Source organism: Chionomys nivalis, chromosome 4 (assembly GCF_950005125.1).
Source record: "Chionomys nivalis chromosome 4, mChiNiv1.1, whole genome shotgun sequence".
Classification (NCBI taxonomy): domain Eukaryota; kingdom Metazoa; phylum Chordata; class Mammalia; order Rodentia; family Cricetidae; genus Chionomys; species Chionomys nivalis.
Window position 1 is genome coordinate 116,441,149 of NC_080089.1, and position 18,208 is coordinate 116,459,356.

Below are 18,208 nucleotides of genomic sequence, written 5' to 3' on the forward strand. Positions count from 1 at the left end.
ACATTGGGATAGGTAGGAACCGTGGCAACAGGGTCATGTCCTGGGGCAGGGAGCCACCAACCAACTCCCAAATAAAGACACAGAGACTTATTATTGATTATGAATGCTCAGCCTTAGCTTAGACTTTCCCCACTAGCTCTTTAACTTCATTTGACCTGTTTCTCTTCATATACATTCCGCCTTAGGGCTTTTAATGTTTCTTTCATTCTGTATGTTCTACTTTCCTGCTTCTTCTGTGTCTGGCTGACCCCTGATGTCTGTTTTCATTTCTCCCCGAAATTCCTCTTCCTACTTACTCTCCCTGCCTGGAAGTTCCACCTATACCTCCTCTCTCACTATTGGCCATTCTGCTTTTTATTAGACCAATCAAGTGCCTTAGGCAGGCAAGGTAAAAGCAGCAACACATCTTTCCTTAGTTAAACGGATGCAACGCATCTTTCCATAGTCACACAAATAATCTGTAACAGAGGTGAAGAGATCGAAAACTTCCAGAGAATCCTTAAGAAGTGATCAAACAAACCTAACCAGATTCCTGTCAAAGACAGGCCAGGGTGGTGCAGGCATCATTTGGGAACAAGAGGAAAGTAAGAACCCCAATGAAATATGGGTGATCTTCTAGCAGGAGTGGGTTCTGGCCAAAGTGATGGGCAAGATTCTTTAGATAACACTTGGTCTAGAAGCTTCACAGGTGAGTCTGGGAGATGGTGCTGAGCCTGTCTAAAATTTGGGCAACCAGGAATCTTCGTTGAGGTGAGTGTTTGGAAAACTGACCACATACAAATCAGTGGCCCGGTGGGCCCAGATAGAGTGCTTCCACTGCTGGGATGGGGAGCTGCTGAGAGAGCCTCAGTTCTGGGCTGGGGTATCTCTGTGCGTAGCATGTCTACTACACAAGCATGAAGACCTGAGTTCGATACCCAGAATTCACTTAGGAGAACCAGATGTGGTGCATGGTGTAACCTGTGCTGGTGAGGCAGAGACAGGCGGGCACCTGGGGCTTGCTCGTCAGTAAGCCCCACTGGGTAGGTTCCAGGCCAGAGACCCTGTCTCAGAATACAAGGCAGATGGTACCTGAGGAGTAACACCCTAGGCTGCTCTCTTGAGTACACATGTACATACACACACACACTCTCATGTACACACATACATATACACACAGATGTACATACATATACACATAGATGCACATACATATACACGCATGCACATACACGCGCACATACACACACTGACAGTAGTCAGTTTTCTCTCATTGTATTTAGAACAAAGACAACACACCTTTCTTCTAAAACTGTATTGAAAACTCCATGGCCTGTGTGCATTTCCTTGGCATAGAATGGATTAAGTTGTTATTTTGTTGGGATGGGGAGGGCTCATTAGTATTTTTAATTCAAGACACATCCATGTATGCACTGATGCAGGATATCAGATGCTCCAGTGTAGATATATGTGTGGTTTCCAGGCTGGGTCTGCAGCCAGCTGCTCCCTCCTTCAGCCCAGCTCTGTCCGTTCCCCAGACTTAACTGCCTGCCTCCCCTCCCCCCACTCCACCCTTCTTCCAGCTTTTCACTGCTCTCTTCAGGAGAGAGGGTTCCCATGCTCCTCTGAGTTCTATAAGACGTGAGATAAGAGTGGGAAGGAATCTTCCCCATCTCTCTAATCCAGCAGCTCACAGACGGGTGGGAAGGGGGCTCTGCCCTGCAGTCCCCAGGATGGCGGTCAGCCGCACAGCAGGAGATGGCAGCGCTGGCTCTGGCCCCTGACTGCAGCTGGTTTATTAAATCGTGGCTTTTGTTGGTCTGCACTACAAAAAAGTGCGTTTTGTTCCTCACCCCTCCCTTTGCCATTGTGCCCAGGACTCTCAGATAAAAGAGAACGTTCCATTTTGAATATTCACTCTTGGAGAAGCACCTAAGGCTGCAGAGGACCCACAAGATAGAGCACAGAAACACCACTCAGTGTCCAGTTGCCTGCTTTCATCGATGGTGTGTTCACTCGTCCTGTTGGAGGAGAGTCCATGACCCCTGCTGCATTAGCTCTGCAGGCTCTGCCTGTGTCTCCCCTAAAGTCTAGACCACTCTGGGGCTCCCCTCATTCTCCTCAGCTGCGTACCTGGGGTAAAAAATCTGGGTCTCTAGGCTTTGAAGCTCCCTCTGAGAAGCATCCACCTCTGTCTGCTGGGTTCCAGCTGGGAGGGGAGAGATTTGAAAAAGACTGTTATCTGAGATGTGGGCAAAGTTGAAGGGTACCCCAGGGCTGAATAGGAATGGAGGAAACCGGACCACCGCTAGGTGGTGCAACCAGAACTGGGGAGAGCTGGAGCCCTCCCCAGTGGACGCTGGAACTGGAAGAGTGGCCTTCCGACACACTTTAGTGTGCTTTACCTTTCACCTCCTGTTGGTATCTCCTGTTGACAGGGAGGCAAGGTCATGAGACTCAAAGAGATTAGTGTCTTCATTTCATTGCCTGATGGTGTGAAAAGATACCCAACTAAGCGAGTTAAGGGGAAAAGGGCTTATTCCACTCATGATTCCAGGTTACAGCCCATCATTGTGGGGAAGTCACGGTGCGGGAATTCAGAGTAGCCATCACATTGCACCCACAGTCAAGAGCAGAGAAGGACAAATGAAGGCATCCATCACGCTCTCAACTCTTGTGCAATCCAGGATCCCTGCCTAGGGGGTGGTGCCACCACAGTGGGCAAGTCGTCCCACCAGTCTGGAAAATTCTTCACTGAGATTCCCTGCTCAAGTGAGCCTAGATTGTATCAAGTTAGCAATTAAAACTGGCCACCAGGCCCCACAACAGAGGGCTCAGTAGTTAAGAGCACTGGCGGCTCTTCCAGAGGACTCAGGTTCTGTTCACAGCCGCTTGTAACCCCAGTTCCAAGGAACCTGACACCCTCTTCTGTCCTCCCAGAGCACTGCGCACACACGTGGAGCGCTTGACGTGTATGCAGGTCAAACACGTATACAGATGAAATAAAACCTAGCCATCACGTAAAGCCACCAGACAGGAAAGATCAGAGAAATGAAGGCTAGACATGGACCTGAAAGTGACAGCAGGGAGTGGCCAGCACAGCCATTCTCGGTCCCGTCCTGGGAGCAATAGGGTGAGCCGCCTCATGATTTTACCCAGGGAGTGTGTGGAATAGCTGGGTCAGCTCTGTCCCCTCCCACTCCCGTCTGAGGACCTGGCTCATCTGCTTTTCTGTGAGACAGTGGCATCTTGTGCTAACCTATGATTCCAGCACACAGACACACAGATACACACATGCACACCCCCACACACACACATACAGAGACACACATGCACACAGAAACACACAGAGAGAGAGACACACACACACAGATACACACACACACACATACACACACACACGCGTATCTATCCCAACTTTCTTTTAGTCTCAGTTCTTCTTGTCCATGTACTTTACAGCCAGTGGCAGCAGGAACACTAGGGATGCCCAACTCTGACACTGAATGCAGGACAGAGCAGAGGACATCGGTCCCACCCATTCTCTTGTTACTCCAAAGCTCTAGAGAGGAGGTAGCCCCCAAACTCATGGCAGTGGCTGTGGTTACTTAGGGAACTATCTGCCCTTCATGAGCAAAAAAAAAAAAAAAAAACGTACTGCCATCTACTGGTCCTCTGAGGTATATTTTATGGAAGCCTAGCCCAAAAAGGTGCTATGGGATACCAATGCATTTGGGCATTCTGTTCTGTGAAAATTGAGATTCATACATAAGGGACCCCTAGAAGTGAGGCCGGGGCAATGGTGGGGATAGGGCGACGGTGGGGCCGGGGAGATGGTGGGGCCGGGGCGACGGTGGGGCTGGGGTGATATTGGGGTGATGGTGATGGTGGGGTGTCTAGGTGATAGCTCAATGGGGTAAGTGTTCATCCCATGGACTGAGAGTAAAGACCACCACCCAAATTAAATTTATATCAAGCCTTATTATATATGTACAATAAAGCCAGTCTGGTAACTGCCTCCCCCTAATTTTAGCATTTAATCTGTCAGCCCCAAACATAGGAGAAGTGGGGTTTTTATAGCCCCCAAACTGCAAGCCTAGGGGTTCCCAAGGTTGGGGGATTTCCAGAGGAATTTTGGATATGTAGGAACTTGGCTGAACACCTCAATATTACTTGACAAAGCATCTTATCATATCAGAGTGAAGGTCAGGATATAGTCAAGGAGTGAGTCGGATTCCACAGGGTGTTGAGCATGTTACATTCCAGAAGATGGGTCGAGAGAGAAAACAGAAATGAACTAATTTTGACCTTGTAACAAGATGGCTTCTAATCTTAAAATGGAGTAAGCTGGCCCATCGTAAGTGCTTGCCTTACAAACGTCAGGAACTGAGTTCAATCCCCAGTACTGGGCAGACAGAAGCAAATATGTCTGGGATTTACTGACCAGCCAGTCCAGCCAATGGATGCCACTGTCCCAAAAACCAAGAAGGAAACTGAGGAATGACAGCAAGATTGTTCTCTGACCTCCCCATGAACCACAGAAACACACATGTATACACACTCTCTCTCACACACACACACTACTATTCCCAGAATCTTGCAATAAAGTAATCTACATAGTGTTCTTTCTCCTGGGAATTTGATCAGAGCCCATCCTTGATGAGCACCTGTTCCCACCTCCTGAAGCTTTCTGAGGAAGACTCACTAAATAGCAGCCTGCAGGGGAAGGAATGTCACAGGTATCAGTGACCAGTTTGAAGAGGACGCAGATAAAGTAGCCACTGTTCTCGCCCAGTGTGGGCCCTCACTAAGCAGGTGGTTCAGGTGACTTTCAAGAGGGCTGCTTTTAACAAGGTAGAAAACCCTTTATGGAGGGGCATGCTGACTTCACTTATAGCGAACCTGGAACAGAGCCACTGCCCAACCCATGTATGACAGCCAGAGGTCCGGATCCGAGTGCTGAAGCGTGGGACTTGATAAGATCCCAACAGTGATTAAGATTCACAATGCCACAGAGCAGAGACAGGAAAGGCGTAGGAGCTGCACCAGCCCTCCCCAGTTCACATCCAGGCTCCTCCTCATCCCAGCTGTGAGACCAGGGAAGACATGAAACATTCCCATCTTTAGCATGGTACTTATAACGATATCCATCTTTAGAGTCACCTGGACATTCAAAGAGTTAAGTCATGGTCCAGCAAGATGACTCAGTGGGTGAAGAGGCCACCAAGTCTGATGACCTGAGTTCAATCCCTAGGACTCACGTGGTGGAAGGAGAGGACTGATTCCTGCAGGCTGTCCTCTGGCACACGCACACACACACACACATACGCCACACACACACCACACACCACACACACACACTATACACACCACACACACACACACACCACACACACACACACCACACACACATACACACACCACACACACACACACCACACAATATACCACACACCACACACACACACCACACACACACACACCACACACACACCACACACACATACACACACCACACACACACACCACACACATATACACACACCACCCACACACACCACCCACACACACACACACCACACACACACACCACACACCACACACACACCATACACACCACACACACACACCACACACACACACCACACACACACCATACACACCACACACACACACCACACACACACCATCTGTCTAACACATATCCAAACCCACAAACAAATAAATGGAATTTTAAAAAAATAAGACATGAATCTCTTGCCTTAGTTCCTGGCCCGGTAAACACATCACCACTACCATGAGCCTCCTCCGGTCCCTCAAGCCCCATCACTTCGGTGGTAAGTTCTGATTCAACTGTGCTCAGTGGCAAACCTCTGCGCTCCCTCCCCCCAGTGCCCGGAAAGCAGATTTTCAGAAAACACAAAGTAAAAACATGGCCACTCCAACCAGACTGAGGGTTCAGATCTATTTCCTATTGCTTTGTCTTGGCTGTGATAAGATAAAAAAAAAAAGATAAAAAAAAACAGCTTTTTAAAACATAACATTAGCAGATAATAGAGTCAAAAAGATAAATTGCAGTTTGGGGATAGATAAGCCCTTGGGTGAATGTTGACGAATTAGGTCGGTACGATAAATAACCAGACTAGATCAAGAACAACAGTTATATTTTAATAGTTGAAAAGGGGAAACCCACGCTACAGGAGTGGGGGGTCCGAAATCCAATAGGTCCGGCAGGCGCCACAGAGAGAGAGAGAGAGCGGTGCACCTGGATTTCTACTTGGGTCCCAGGTAGCCACACCCTAATTAGATGTGATTGGTTGATAGTTTCTCCATCATGCCTTCCTCTTGTTCCTGGTAAAATGAGTGATCCTGGGCACGTCATCATTGTCACCAACACTGCCAATTTCCAGTCATGTTTGTCTGTTGCTGTGCTTAAACAGGTCGTTTCACGTAAATAATTCCAAAATGTTCCCATACTGAGTTTATTTCCACTTTGATATTCCCTGTTGTAAGTCCCTGGACAGATTCACAGTTCACACTGCTAGCACTGAGATTGCTGTTCCATTTTCTAAACCAACTTTCCCTGTGCTCGGAGGAGAGGGGAGATGTCAAAGGCTTCCTGCCCTCACCTAAGGGTGAAGAGCATCGATATGCGATACAAGGGAGATCCCATCTCTCCCTCCCCCAGTACTGAGCCCAGTTTTCTCTGGTCCCTCGCTGACTGATGTCCCCTTGAAGAGCCTGGCCACCCCCAGTTCTCTGGGCTCAGAACTGTGCTGTCTCTGCAGGTGTACCTGGCAGCGGGCACCGTGTATGGGCTGGAGGGACAGCTGAGCGAGCTGGAGGATGCTGCCCGCTGCATCCACAGCAGCACAGGTGAGATGGAGCTGGCGAATCTGGAGGACCAGGTGGCTGCAGCTGCTGCACAGGTACACCATGCTGAGCTCCAGGTGAGCCCCTCCTCACTCCCACCTCGTAGACACATTTCAGAGTCATGATGCCGGCCATCAGCTCCTGCGGGCGAGCATAGAGGCGTCTGCTTATAGCGAAGGACTCTAGCAAACCTTTTCTGTCTTTAACTTCATGTGTATTTTTCCTGCATGTATGTGTGTGTGCCATGTGCATGCTTGGTCAGGAGAAGTCATTGGATCCCTGGGAGCTGCAATTATGGGTGACTGTGAACCACCATGTGGGTGCTGGGGAGCAAAGCCCAGGTCCTCTGCAGGAGCAGCAAGTGCTCTTAGTCAGTGCTCCACCTCTGCAGCCCCCCACCCTTTTCCTAAAATAGAAAAGGTTTCTCCTTCCTCCTGTAGCAGAGCATCAATCTATATTATCAATCTTAGATTTACTTTAAGACTTACGCTGATGGCCGAGGAGATGGTTCACCCAGAAAGTGCTTGCCACAAAAACCTGAGGGCTCGTGATCCCAACCCCCACACAGAAAGCCAGGCAAGGTGACAGGTACCTGTAATCCCAGTGCTGGGGAGACAGAGGTGTGAGCATCCTTGAGGTTTGCTGGCCGGCCAATCTAGTCAGATCCACAAGCTCTATGCTCAGTGAGATACTCTCTGAAAATATAAGGTGGAGAGCAATGCCCACCCCTGGCATCCACAATGTGTGCATGTGTGTGAGTGAACAAACTTGCACACACACACATACACACACACACACTCATGCACACTTTCTGCTGCTCCCCTCCCATTTCATTCCAAGGCCACCCCTCTCCTACTGTGGACTGCTCCCTGATGGTTCCCCAGCAGGGACTCACAGTCACATGAGAGCCAGGTCACAGCTGTCTGGCCTACAGGAAGTGACTCCTGACCTAACAGAAATGGAAGCGGAGCTAGAGAGAGGGTTTGGCAGCTAAGAACACTGCTGCTCTTGCAGAGGACCTGAGTTCTGGTCCCAGTACCCACGTCAGATGCTCACAACTGCCTGGAACGCCAGCTCCAGGGGATTCGGTTCCCTCTTCTAAACTTTGGGGCACCTGTGCACGTGTACACAGACCCACACAAAGTACGTACATATGTATATGTGAACGAGGAAATCTTTTTGAAGGGTTAAATAAAGGAATGAACAGGTGGTGCACACTTCCCAGGCCATGGGTGAGGACCGGATCTTAGGCACAGCTGTCTCCACTGCGTGCTCGTCCCCTGCATTCTGAAAATGCTTCTTAGCAGCTTTTGTGAATGTGGCCTTGTCCCTCATGGGTCAGAGCTAGTCATAGGCTAACCCACTGACTCTAACTGGGATCTGTGATCACTCTCTCAGAAACCCATACCATTTTATTTCCTTTATAAAGGGCCCACGATCGGTCCACTGCCCATAAACTGTACTGTAGGAGCCACTACTAGGCAAGGTGGTAATGCCAGCATTGAGGAGGATTAAGATTGGGAGTTCAAAGTCATCCTTGTTTGCAGAGCAAATTCAGGACTAGCCTGGGCTACATAAGATGCTGGCTCAAGATACATAAGTAAAGAAAAAGGTTGGAGGTCCATATGTTTCTCAAGATTAAGAAACAGCAGCATGGCTCAGCAGAGAAGAGCATTAAACACACAAGCCTGGAAACCCGAGTCTCTCCACAGAAACTCCATGTAAAGATAGAAGGAAAGAACCAGAGAACCAATTCCACCAGGCTGTCCTCTGATTTAGACATGTGCCACGGCATGTGTGTCCCATGTACACTTTATAAATACATAAATAAATAATTTTTAAGAGGAAACAGCAGGAGCTCAATACAAATCCCTGGCATTGCTACTGTATTTTTTGTTTGTTTTGTTTATCAAGACAGGGTTTCTCTATGCAGCCCTGGCTGTCCTAAAACTTTGTAGACCAGGCTGGCCTTGAACTCAGAGATCCACTTGCCTCTGCCTCCCAAGTGCTAGGATTAAGGCGTCACCAGCACTGCCTGGTTTTGTCCTTACACCTTAACACTACATCCCCGCCAGGTCTGAGGAGATGGCACAGCACAATTGGTAAAGTACTTGCCCAGCAAACATGAGAGCCCAGTTCCCATCCCCAGATCCCACATTTTAAAAAATATGAAAGAAATGCCCTGGTACGGTGGTGTGTTCTTGTAATCCCACTACCTCAAAGGAGGTAGGGACAGGCGGATCCCTGGGGCTTGCTGGCTAAATTGTCTTGTTCCAAGTCAGTGAGAGATGCTGTCTCATAAAACAAGCAAGCTGGAGATCTCTCTAAAATTCTTTCCACCCCCTCTTCCCCAATGTCCCTGAGCGAGGGTGTGGGCGGTGTGGGGGAGGTCCTTGAGCGAGGGTGTGGGCGGGGGGGGGGGGGTTCCTTAGCGAGGGTGTGGTCTGCCTATTAGCCACTGACCGTGCAAAAAGAAGCTTCTTCAATGGGATATGGAAGCTGCGTTAAACTATGGCTGTAAAGATGAGTATTTAAAAGTCAGTTTGGAGCCACATCCATTTAGCAAAATAATATTGAGTTCTGCCCTGGGGGCCATGACCTCCCATAGCCACGTGTATTTGGCCGGGCTTACAGAACTAGGCCTGAGTTCCATCCCGTGGAGCAGGCCTTAAGTCCAATCAGAAAGCCCCTAGTTACTCCCAAAACACTCACGCCACTGCTACACCATGTAGGTCTCACTTTTTCAAGTTTTTAATTACCTCAGCAGCTCTCCCTGAGGACCAAGGTTCCAGTACCTCTGCAGAACAAGTTCAACCCTTATCCTAGCCCTAGAGGATGTCCTGGTCACTGAGACCTAGGTTGTTCCGGGCCAGCATTCCCACAGTGCTCCAGGCCTTCGATTTCTCCCTGTGCATACTCCAATAGGTCTGTTGACATGCTCCAGAGCTGTAGAACTGGAAACTTGAATTTATACATTTCTTGTGTTTCGTCTTTTCCTTACAGCTCTAGATAGATCAAATGATTGGTAGATTGTGTGACTGAAAAGGCCAGGTGTTGTGGCCCACGCCTGTCCTTCCAGCATTTAGGAAGGAGGTGGAGGCAGGGGGTCATCCTCAACTACATAGAAAGTTCCAGGCTAGCCTGGGATGCGGGAGACTTTTTCTCAAAAAGAAAAACAAAATTGAATGTATGAGTGAGCTTCCATCAAAGAAGGCTTATTCTTTGTGAGTTCGTAACGCCTTAACCAGGAGTCTTTCTTCCTTTGTGTATCTTCCTGCTGCATGAAGATTTCTGACATCGAGAGCCGGATTTCAGCCCTGACCATCGCTGGCTTGAACATAGCACCCTGTGTGCGTCTCACTAGACGACGGGATCAGAAGCAAAGGAGCCAGGTGCGTCTGTCCTTCCTCCTCCGGTAGGTTGCATGGTCTGAAGCATTCTGGATGCCGTCTCTGTGGTGCTTTACTGAAGGCTATGCTTGTTTTAGGTGCAAACTATAGACACATCGAGGCAGCAGAGGAGGAAACTTCCCGCTCCGCCTGTGAAACGTATGTTGCACTTAAAAAACACGCTTGAGTCCCTGGAAGAGCTCAGAGCCTTCCGTGTGTGAGGAAGTGTGAGAACCAGACCCAGTGTGCCCTCTCCCCAAGGAGTGTTCTAATCTGCCTTGCTTGTGAGTGTGTGATAGGTGTGCATGAGGATGGGTGTGTATAAGTGAGCATAAGTGGGTGTGAGAGTGATGGTGTGTGTCAGTGTGCCCATGTGAGCAACCACGTGTGTCCGAGAGTATGAGGAGGTGAGCGTGTGTCTGTGAGTATGTGTATGAGGGTGATATGTGTGTGTGTGTGCGGGCGCGCACGTGTATGAATGTGAAGGTCTGTGGCTGGATGTGGACACGTGAGGGTGTGGGGCTCAGTGTGCAGCTGAGTGTGGGTATGTACACGAGTGTGAGGTTATAGATGAGTGTAGATGTGTGTGTGTTGTTGTGTCCATGGGAGAGTATATGAAGTGTGTGATCACATGTGTGTCTTTGTATGGGAGTACGAGTGTGTGGAAATGTTCATATGGAGAGAGAACGTGTGTGATTGTGTGTCTGTGTGTGTGATTATCTTAGTATATGTGTGAAAGTGTGAACATGTGAGTGTGACTGTGATTTTTGTATGTGTGTGTATGGGGTGTGAGTGTGTGATTGTCTTAGTGTATGTGTGAAAGTGTGTATGGGGGTGTGAGTGGGTATGAAGTGTGTGTGCAGCCTGCTGGGGATACAGGTGCACATGTACAGACGAGAGTGTTGGCATGTGTGGGTGTGTGCATGCATGCATTCTGAATGTGTGTGAGTATGTGTGAGGGTGAAGGAGTGTGTTAGTATGTGAGAGTCTTAGTGTGTGCTTATTTTTCTGAGTATGTGTTTGTGAGCGTGAGTTGTATGAGTAACTGTATAAGAGTAGAGTGTGTTAGCGTTGGCCACTTGAGTGTGGAGGTATCTGGGTGTGAGTCGGGTGTATGCATATGTGGTATGTGTGTAGGGATGGACTTGGTGTGCAACAGTGTATGCATAAGTGTGAATGTGTTGGTGTGTGTGCAGGAGTACCATGTGAGTGTGTTAATGTGGGAGTCCCTGCCAGTTTGAGTAGGAGGGCTGAGAAAGTATGTCAGTATGAATGCATTTCTGGGTGTTTTGAGTGTGTGTGCATGTGTTTAAGAGTGTGTTTATGAGCGTGTGTAAATTTGAGTTTGGGGATGTGGCTGTGTTTGTGAGTGGGCATCTGAATGTATGTTCACTGTTCACGTTCGCGTGTTTGAATTTGTGTATGCATAAGTATTTGAGCGTGAGGGTATATGTGTGTTTTGTGTGTGCACATATGTGAATTTGAGGTCTGTTTTGTGTGAGCATGTGTGAGCTTGCATGTAAATGAGCGTGTGGAGCTAGGCTGGTAACCAGTAACCCCCAGCAGTGCCCCTGCATCTGCCTCCTGCAGCACCTGGGTCACAAGCTATTTTACATGAGTGCTGGGATCCAAACTCAGACACAGTAAACTGTGACGACTGGGCCATCTCTTCAGCGTTCTTACCTGTATTGACTTGGGCCCCCCAGAAGCAAACCCTGGTACATAGATGCATGGGAGGATGTTTGTGAGGAGATACCAGGAAGTGTGAGGGTGAGGGCAGAGTGTCAGGGTGCTTTAACTAGTGATGAGCTACTCCTTGGGAAAATGAAGCCAGCTCTCCCACACTGAGCCATCTCCCTGCCCCTAATTCTCATTATTTGTTTCCTTTTTAGCTGAAAAAATTGAAGCATCTTCTGTGACCCCCATTAAAACATTTAACCGCAACTTCCTTCTACAAGGCTCCTCCACAAGCAGGCCCTCGGAAAGGGAAGGCGACCCCAAGGACTTGGTGGTAAATATCATCTCCGTCATGCCACGTGATGGTTCCTCCTTTCCTGTGTCTGTCAGGTCACACAACGGTTGCCCCCAGCAGAGCCCCGAGAGGCAGCCTTTCTGTCTGGTCTCCTGGCCTGTTTTAGATTTGGGGGAAGTGAGTGCCACTCTGTCTGGCACTGCTGGCCTCTTTAGCCTGAGTCTGTCATCTCGGTTGTCTGTCTAGCTCCTCTCAGGAACCAGCTACATGGGAGAGACGTGAAAGTGTGCCGGGTCTGCTGGCTGTGTAAGGGGTTTTACTCTGAGATGGCCCGTATGCACCTGAAATTTCTGTTAGCCACAAATGCCTTTTCCTAAGTAGAATCAGCAGCTGCCCCCAAGTATGACAAAGGACAGGACAGAGGATAATGTCACAGACTCTGGGGATCACACAGGAAGGGCTAAGGGAGTATTTTCTAGAAAAACATTTGCAGCTAGGCAGGGTGGCTCATGTCTGTAATCTCATCATTAGAGAGGCTACGGCAGGAGGATTGCTGCAAGTTTGGAGCCAGTCAGGGCTTCATGATGAGGTTCAGGTGAGTCACAGTTACACAGCAAGGCACTGGGACTGAGAAACATGGCGCATGGAGTGTCTGAGGTCTATTATTGCTGTGATGAAACACCATGACCTAAAGCAACCTGGGAGAAAGGGGTCTGTGTGGTTCACATATTTTGAGTCACAGTCCATGAGGGAAACAAAGGCAGGAACTGATGCAGAGCCCATGAATGGAGTGCTACTTATTGGCGCTCAGCCTGCTTTCTTATGAAACCCAGGACCACCAGCCCAGGGCATAGTACTACCCACAATGGGCTGCCCCCCCCCATCAATTCTAACTAAGAAAACACTTTACAAGTTTGCCTACAGTCCAGTCTTACGTAAGCATTTGAGTGTGTGTGTGTATGTGTGTTAAACAAGACTTGCGGCTGGGTTATGGTGGCTTGCAGATACAATCTCAACATAAGGGAGCCCGGATAGAGAGGATTGCTGCAAACTCAGCACCTGCCTGGGCTACACAGTGAGCACCAGGCCTGCAAGACACTGTCTCAAGACAGTTCACAGTACCGTGTGTGCTGGGAGTTCAGAAAACAGAGCAGTTCATTGGACCCAGGCATGTCTATAATCCATGCCTTGCTGCTGGCAGACCCTGTGTGGAATGGCTGGGGGGCTACGAGCACACACCCACCTGCTGCTATGTGGGCACCCTCTGCCTCTCTCTTCCTCATCGTCACCCTCCTGGTCCACTCTGAGTGCAGAAGCAGCAGAGGATGGCATATATGAGATCTAGCCTTTGAACCACATTTTACTGTCTCGATGGCCACAAGGACCCTCAGCCCTCATTGGACCTTTCCTTCAGAGGTCAGCTGTAACCCATGACCTTCCAAAGTTCAGTCATCTTGCTGGCCATAACTTCAAAAAGCTTTTTAAAAAAATTAAGCCAGCACCCATGTGGTTCCCAATCCTCTGTAACTCCAGTTCCTGGAGGTCTGATGCCCTCTATTGGCCTCCACCAGTACAGGAACGCATGTGATACACAGACAGGCATGCAGACAAAATACAGATACACATAATTTTCTTTTATTTAAAAAAAAAGGGGGGGGAAGAGCATACGTATTAAACAAAAAAACTAAAGTAGGGCAGAAATACTTTCAGACAAAGTAGATTTCAAAACAAGAATTACTTAGACAGCTGGGAGGTGGTGGTGCACGTCTTTAATCCCAGCACTTGGGAGGCAGAGGCAGGTGAATCTTTGTAAGTTTGAGGCCAGCCTGGTCTACAAAGTGATTTCCAGGACAGCCAGGGCTACACACAGAAACCGTGTCCTAAAAAACAAAAGAGAGAGAGGGTGGAAATGGGGGAGAGAGGAGAGAGAGAGAGAGAGAGAGAGAGAGAGAGAGAGAGAGAGAGAGAGAGAGAGAGAGAGAGAGAGAGAGAGAACAAGCTCAGAGACAGCGGGAGGAGGGTGTTTTAATATTTTCATTTGGCTGAAGTAGGCGAGTTTGGAGCCTGTCTTGGTGGTGGGTTACGGTTGGTGAGTTAAGAGTTCCCTTGTCGCCTCTCCAATTGGAGAACTGAATAATGTGAGCATTAGGTGTTGGTTAAGATGCTTAACTATCCAACTGTGCATCACAGGAAATATCTGAGTCCATAACAGAAAGTCAGCTTCCTAAGAGTCAGTTTGCAAACAGACCCTCAGCAAACCCTGGAAGGAAGTGTCCAGCCATCCCTCGTGAGCATGGTGCCAGACAGCTGGTGACGGTGTGTCCATCTTGCTTCATTCAGGAGCCCATTCTGGAGTCGGCTGTGATGTACTAACCATGGAACCCCACAGCCAGTGACCCACTGCCTCCGGCCGTACACGACAGTGCCTTGACCCAACAGCCATCGAGTACTGTGTGGATTTCCACTGAGTCGAGGGCCTGGGGGGGCCGCAGTGCGCTACTGCACAGGGTGCACAGGGTGCACAGTGCGCTACTGCACAGGGCTGTCTTGATACCTCACCCAGAAGACCGTCTCAGTCTGCAACACTGAGGTCTCGCCCACTCTCTGCCTTAGGCTCCCAGGGGAATCTGAGACCCGAATATCCAGACGCTGGCTTCCAATAGCAGAGCTCAGTGCTCAAGAGATGCATTGTGTTTGCCTACTTTGCTCCTGTGTGTTGTCTTCACCATCCCTGGGTGTGTTTTAATCTCTTCATCCCATCAACAGTTCATCCAGTGAAAAACTTTTGGAGAGGAGGAGATTCGGGGAAGGAAGGGAGGAAGGGGCTATTACCCTGATTACTCTTGCTTATCATCTCCTAACAGATGCTAAGAGCAGGGGGCACTAGAAACAATATCATTGGGGAATGCTCAGCCACCTCCAGCTAAGCTCCCAGCCCCCACCCCCACCTCCATCCCTGTCCTTCCCATTGCTTGGCAACCAGCATCCACAAAATGAAAAGCTCAGATCCACCCAGGCCATACCTTTGTGTCTTTGAAACCATGTCTCCTTTTGAATTTGGGGTTCTTGCATGGATTTACTCAGGGGGAGGGGCCTAAGGAATGTCATTATTAGTCTAACTTTCAGGACACTGTTCGGAGTCAGTGCAGCATGGTTTGGTCACGGCTGACCTGGAAATGAGATTTGGGTAAACGAACTATTGCAAAATAGAACCACATAAGAAAAGTGTTCCATTCTCCAATGTACATTCCATCACTGAATTCGGCGAGATTCAGATTCAGCAGCAACGAGGAAGGTGGTTAGGAAATCGCCTTAGAGAAAGGTTAGTGCCAACTGCGAGGGTTGCAAGAGGTGATGCAGGCTGCACGTTCACGGCCTGTTTGAGGGGAGAGGCTGGCCTAGATGCACGGGTACCTAACATGTATTTGTGCACACAGACGGAACTTACGCTCCGCTGGGCTCACTCGCTGCTTGCACCCTGTTTTTAATGTTGGCTTCCGGGATATTCTGAATCATGGAGTAGGGGGAGGGGCAAAGGAGGGATGCTAAGCAGTGAGCAAGGCGATAGGTGACCATTAGGTGCTGGCTCTGGAGGACACAATGTTCTCAATTTAGTCTAATGTCCCTTTCTAGTAGGCATATGGGTTTTCCAGAATCTACAACCAAAGGTCAGACCATTGAACTTGCTGAAGCTATATGTGTGAGCTGGTTCTAACTGGAATGCCCCCGCCCCCAAAAGCTCAGCTTTGTTTTCACCTCCATGTTGTCCTGTGCGTCCCCAGCTTGACTTAAGTGCCCTTGCGCTGTGTGTGCCATTGCTGCTGAAGGGGGTCTCATGTTTGCAGAATGCTCCTGGGGCTGTGTGTGTCATGCCAGAGAGAGGACTCCATGGGCATGTAACCTGTGGCATTCTATCCTGCGGGTGTGGTTCACACTGAAACAAAATTGAGAAACACAACAACAAAAAGATCTGATTTCCAAACAGGACGTTCCCTTAGGAGGCACAAGGCTGCCTTTGTGCTAACAGTGTTAAAATACTCAGTTTTCTTTTGGGAAAAAAAAGTGTGTACTCTGTAAGCCTTGCAAAAAATAATAATAATAATAATGAAGAAAAAGCCTGTTCTATGGCATCTGAACTTTTATAAAGGTTTCCTTGTGCCAAATAAGTACAAAGATTTATTTAATTTACTATTTAAACCATAAACATGCTATAGTTCCAGAAAATTATTTTGTCATCCAGTGATTTTGATCTTTAGTGTCAATATTTATATTTAGATTAATTTTTATAAATGAAATATTTTGATGGTTTAAGAAATTGAGGACAGAAAGGATACTATCTCTGACGGCTTCTCGGGGTTATGCCTTCGTGTCTCACACACTCGGCCAAGAATCACTGTCAAAAGAAACGACCACGACCGAGCAGTAAAAATCACCTAATGAAACTTGTCTGCGTGTGTGATTTCTTTCATTTATTTGTTTATTTGGTTAGAAGAGTCTAGGAGGCAGTGCCTTCTAGTTTACTATACACGGCTGTCTGACCAAGTTGGTTCTCTCCCCCGAGTTGAAACACGTCAGTTTCTCAGTGCTTGGATTACAGATGTGCACCTGCACATTACAGATGTGTGCCTGCACGTTACAGGTGTGCACCTGAACACTGGCTTTTTGCTTTTCTTACTTGGGTGTGGGGAATCTAAACTCAAACCCTCAAACCTGCACAAGTACCTTGCTGATACACCCACCTCCCCAGCCCACGTGAACACTAAGGAAACCAGATGGCTCTGCTACTTGTATGTGGCAGGGACACTACCAAGCGTCGTGTAGGGCACACAGTGATACCTGCAGCAAGGAGCAGTCCAGGCCAGGATAAGAACCCCGAGTTGGTTAGATCCTGGAGGTGAACCCATATGTTAGTAGGGGGTCCCTTGCCTGCCTCAGTAGACACTATGGATAGTTACTCCCCCACTGTCTTAGGGTTCCTATGGCCGTGAAGAGACACCAGGACCACAGCGACTCTGACAAAGGAAAACATTTAATTCGGTTGGTTTGCAGTTTCAGAGGTGCAGACCATTATCAACATGGTGGCATGCAGGCAGACATGGTGCTGGAGAAGTAGCCCAGGGTCCTACATCTTGACTTGCAGGCAACAGGAAGTGAACTGGGACACTGGGCTGTAGCATGATTAATAAAAACACAGAAACAGATATTGGGGTTCAACCTGAAGATCAGAAAAGCAAAACAGTCACTGGCTCTTACCTCTACCTCAAACTGAAATGGCGGTCCTGCCTCCAGGAACCTCAGAATGAGACTGTGTCTGAGAGCTGTCTCCTCCCGTCTTATGTTCTTCTGGAGGACTGGGATTGAAGGCGTGCACCACCACTGCCCAGCCTCTATAGCTAACCAGTGTGGCTGCTGAGATTAAAGCTGTGTGCAAGCACTGTAGCACAGATAATGAAAACCCAGAAAGTGAGATTCAACCTGAAAACCAGAAAAGCAAAGCAGCCAAGCCACTGTAGAAATCTTTCCTCTACCAAGGCTGGGCCACCACAGGCTAAGCAGACTCAGCCTCTCTCTCCTCCATTTTATATTCCCTCTAGTACTGGGGTTAAAGGTGCGAGTCACCACCACCTGGATCTGTTTCTGCATTGATCTTGTGTAGCCCAGGGTGGCCTTGAACTCGCAGAGACCCATCTGCCTCTGTCTCCCAAATCCTGGGATTAAAGGTGTGTACACCTACTGCCTGACCTCTAGTGGTTTAGCTTTGCCCTTCTGATCTTTAGGCAAACTTTATTTATTAAAACATAAATAAAATATCACTATTTTCCCCTCTTGTCTAAAAAAAAGAAGGCTATAACTAATATAAGAAAACTATATACAGTAAGCACAATAACTATATACAATATATACAGGCAATAAGTACATCAACAATGTCTAGTCCATTTGCATTTGACAAATTCAAAGAAAATACTCCATATCTGTCCTGTCTTGGCAAGTCCAAAGT

At 48.4% G+C, this 18,208-nt stretch overlaps 1 protein-coding gene across 2 annotated transcripts in view; it reads left to right on the forward strand.

The window, feature by feature from the left end:
• Myrip (myosin VIIA and Rab interacting protein) overlaps positions 1-16,611 on the forward strand; it is a 172,890-nt gene extending 156,279 nt beyond the window's left edge. Inside the window, exons 13-17 of one of the 2 annotated variants that reach the window (XM_057768005.1) lie at positions 6,765-6,905; positions 10,137-10,241; positions 10,337-10,397; positions 12,131-12,249; positions 14,551-16,611. In XM_057768005.1, the coding sequence (XP_057623988.1) occupies positions 6,765-6,905; positions 10,137-10,241; positions 10,337-10,397; positions 12,131-12,249; positions 14,551-14,583 (459 nt within the window). In that variant the 3' untranslated portion in view covers positions 14,584-16,611. Of the gene's footprint in view, positions 1-6,764; positions 6,927-10,136; positions 10,242-10,336; positions 10,398-12,130; positions 12,250-14,550 lie in introns of both variants that reach the window. The other variant, XM_057768004.1, reaches the window with a different exon arrangement.
• Positions 16,612-18,208: the final 1,597 nt, after the last annotated feature.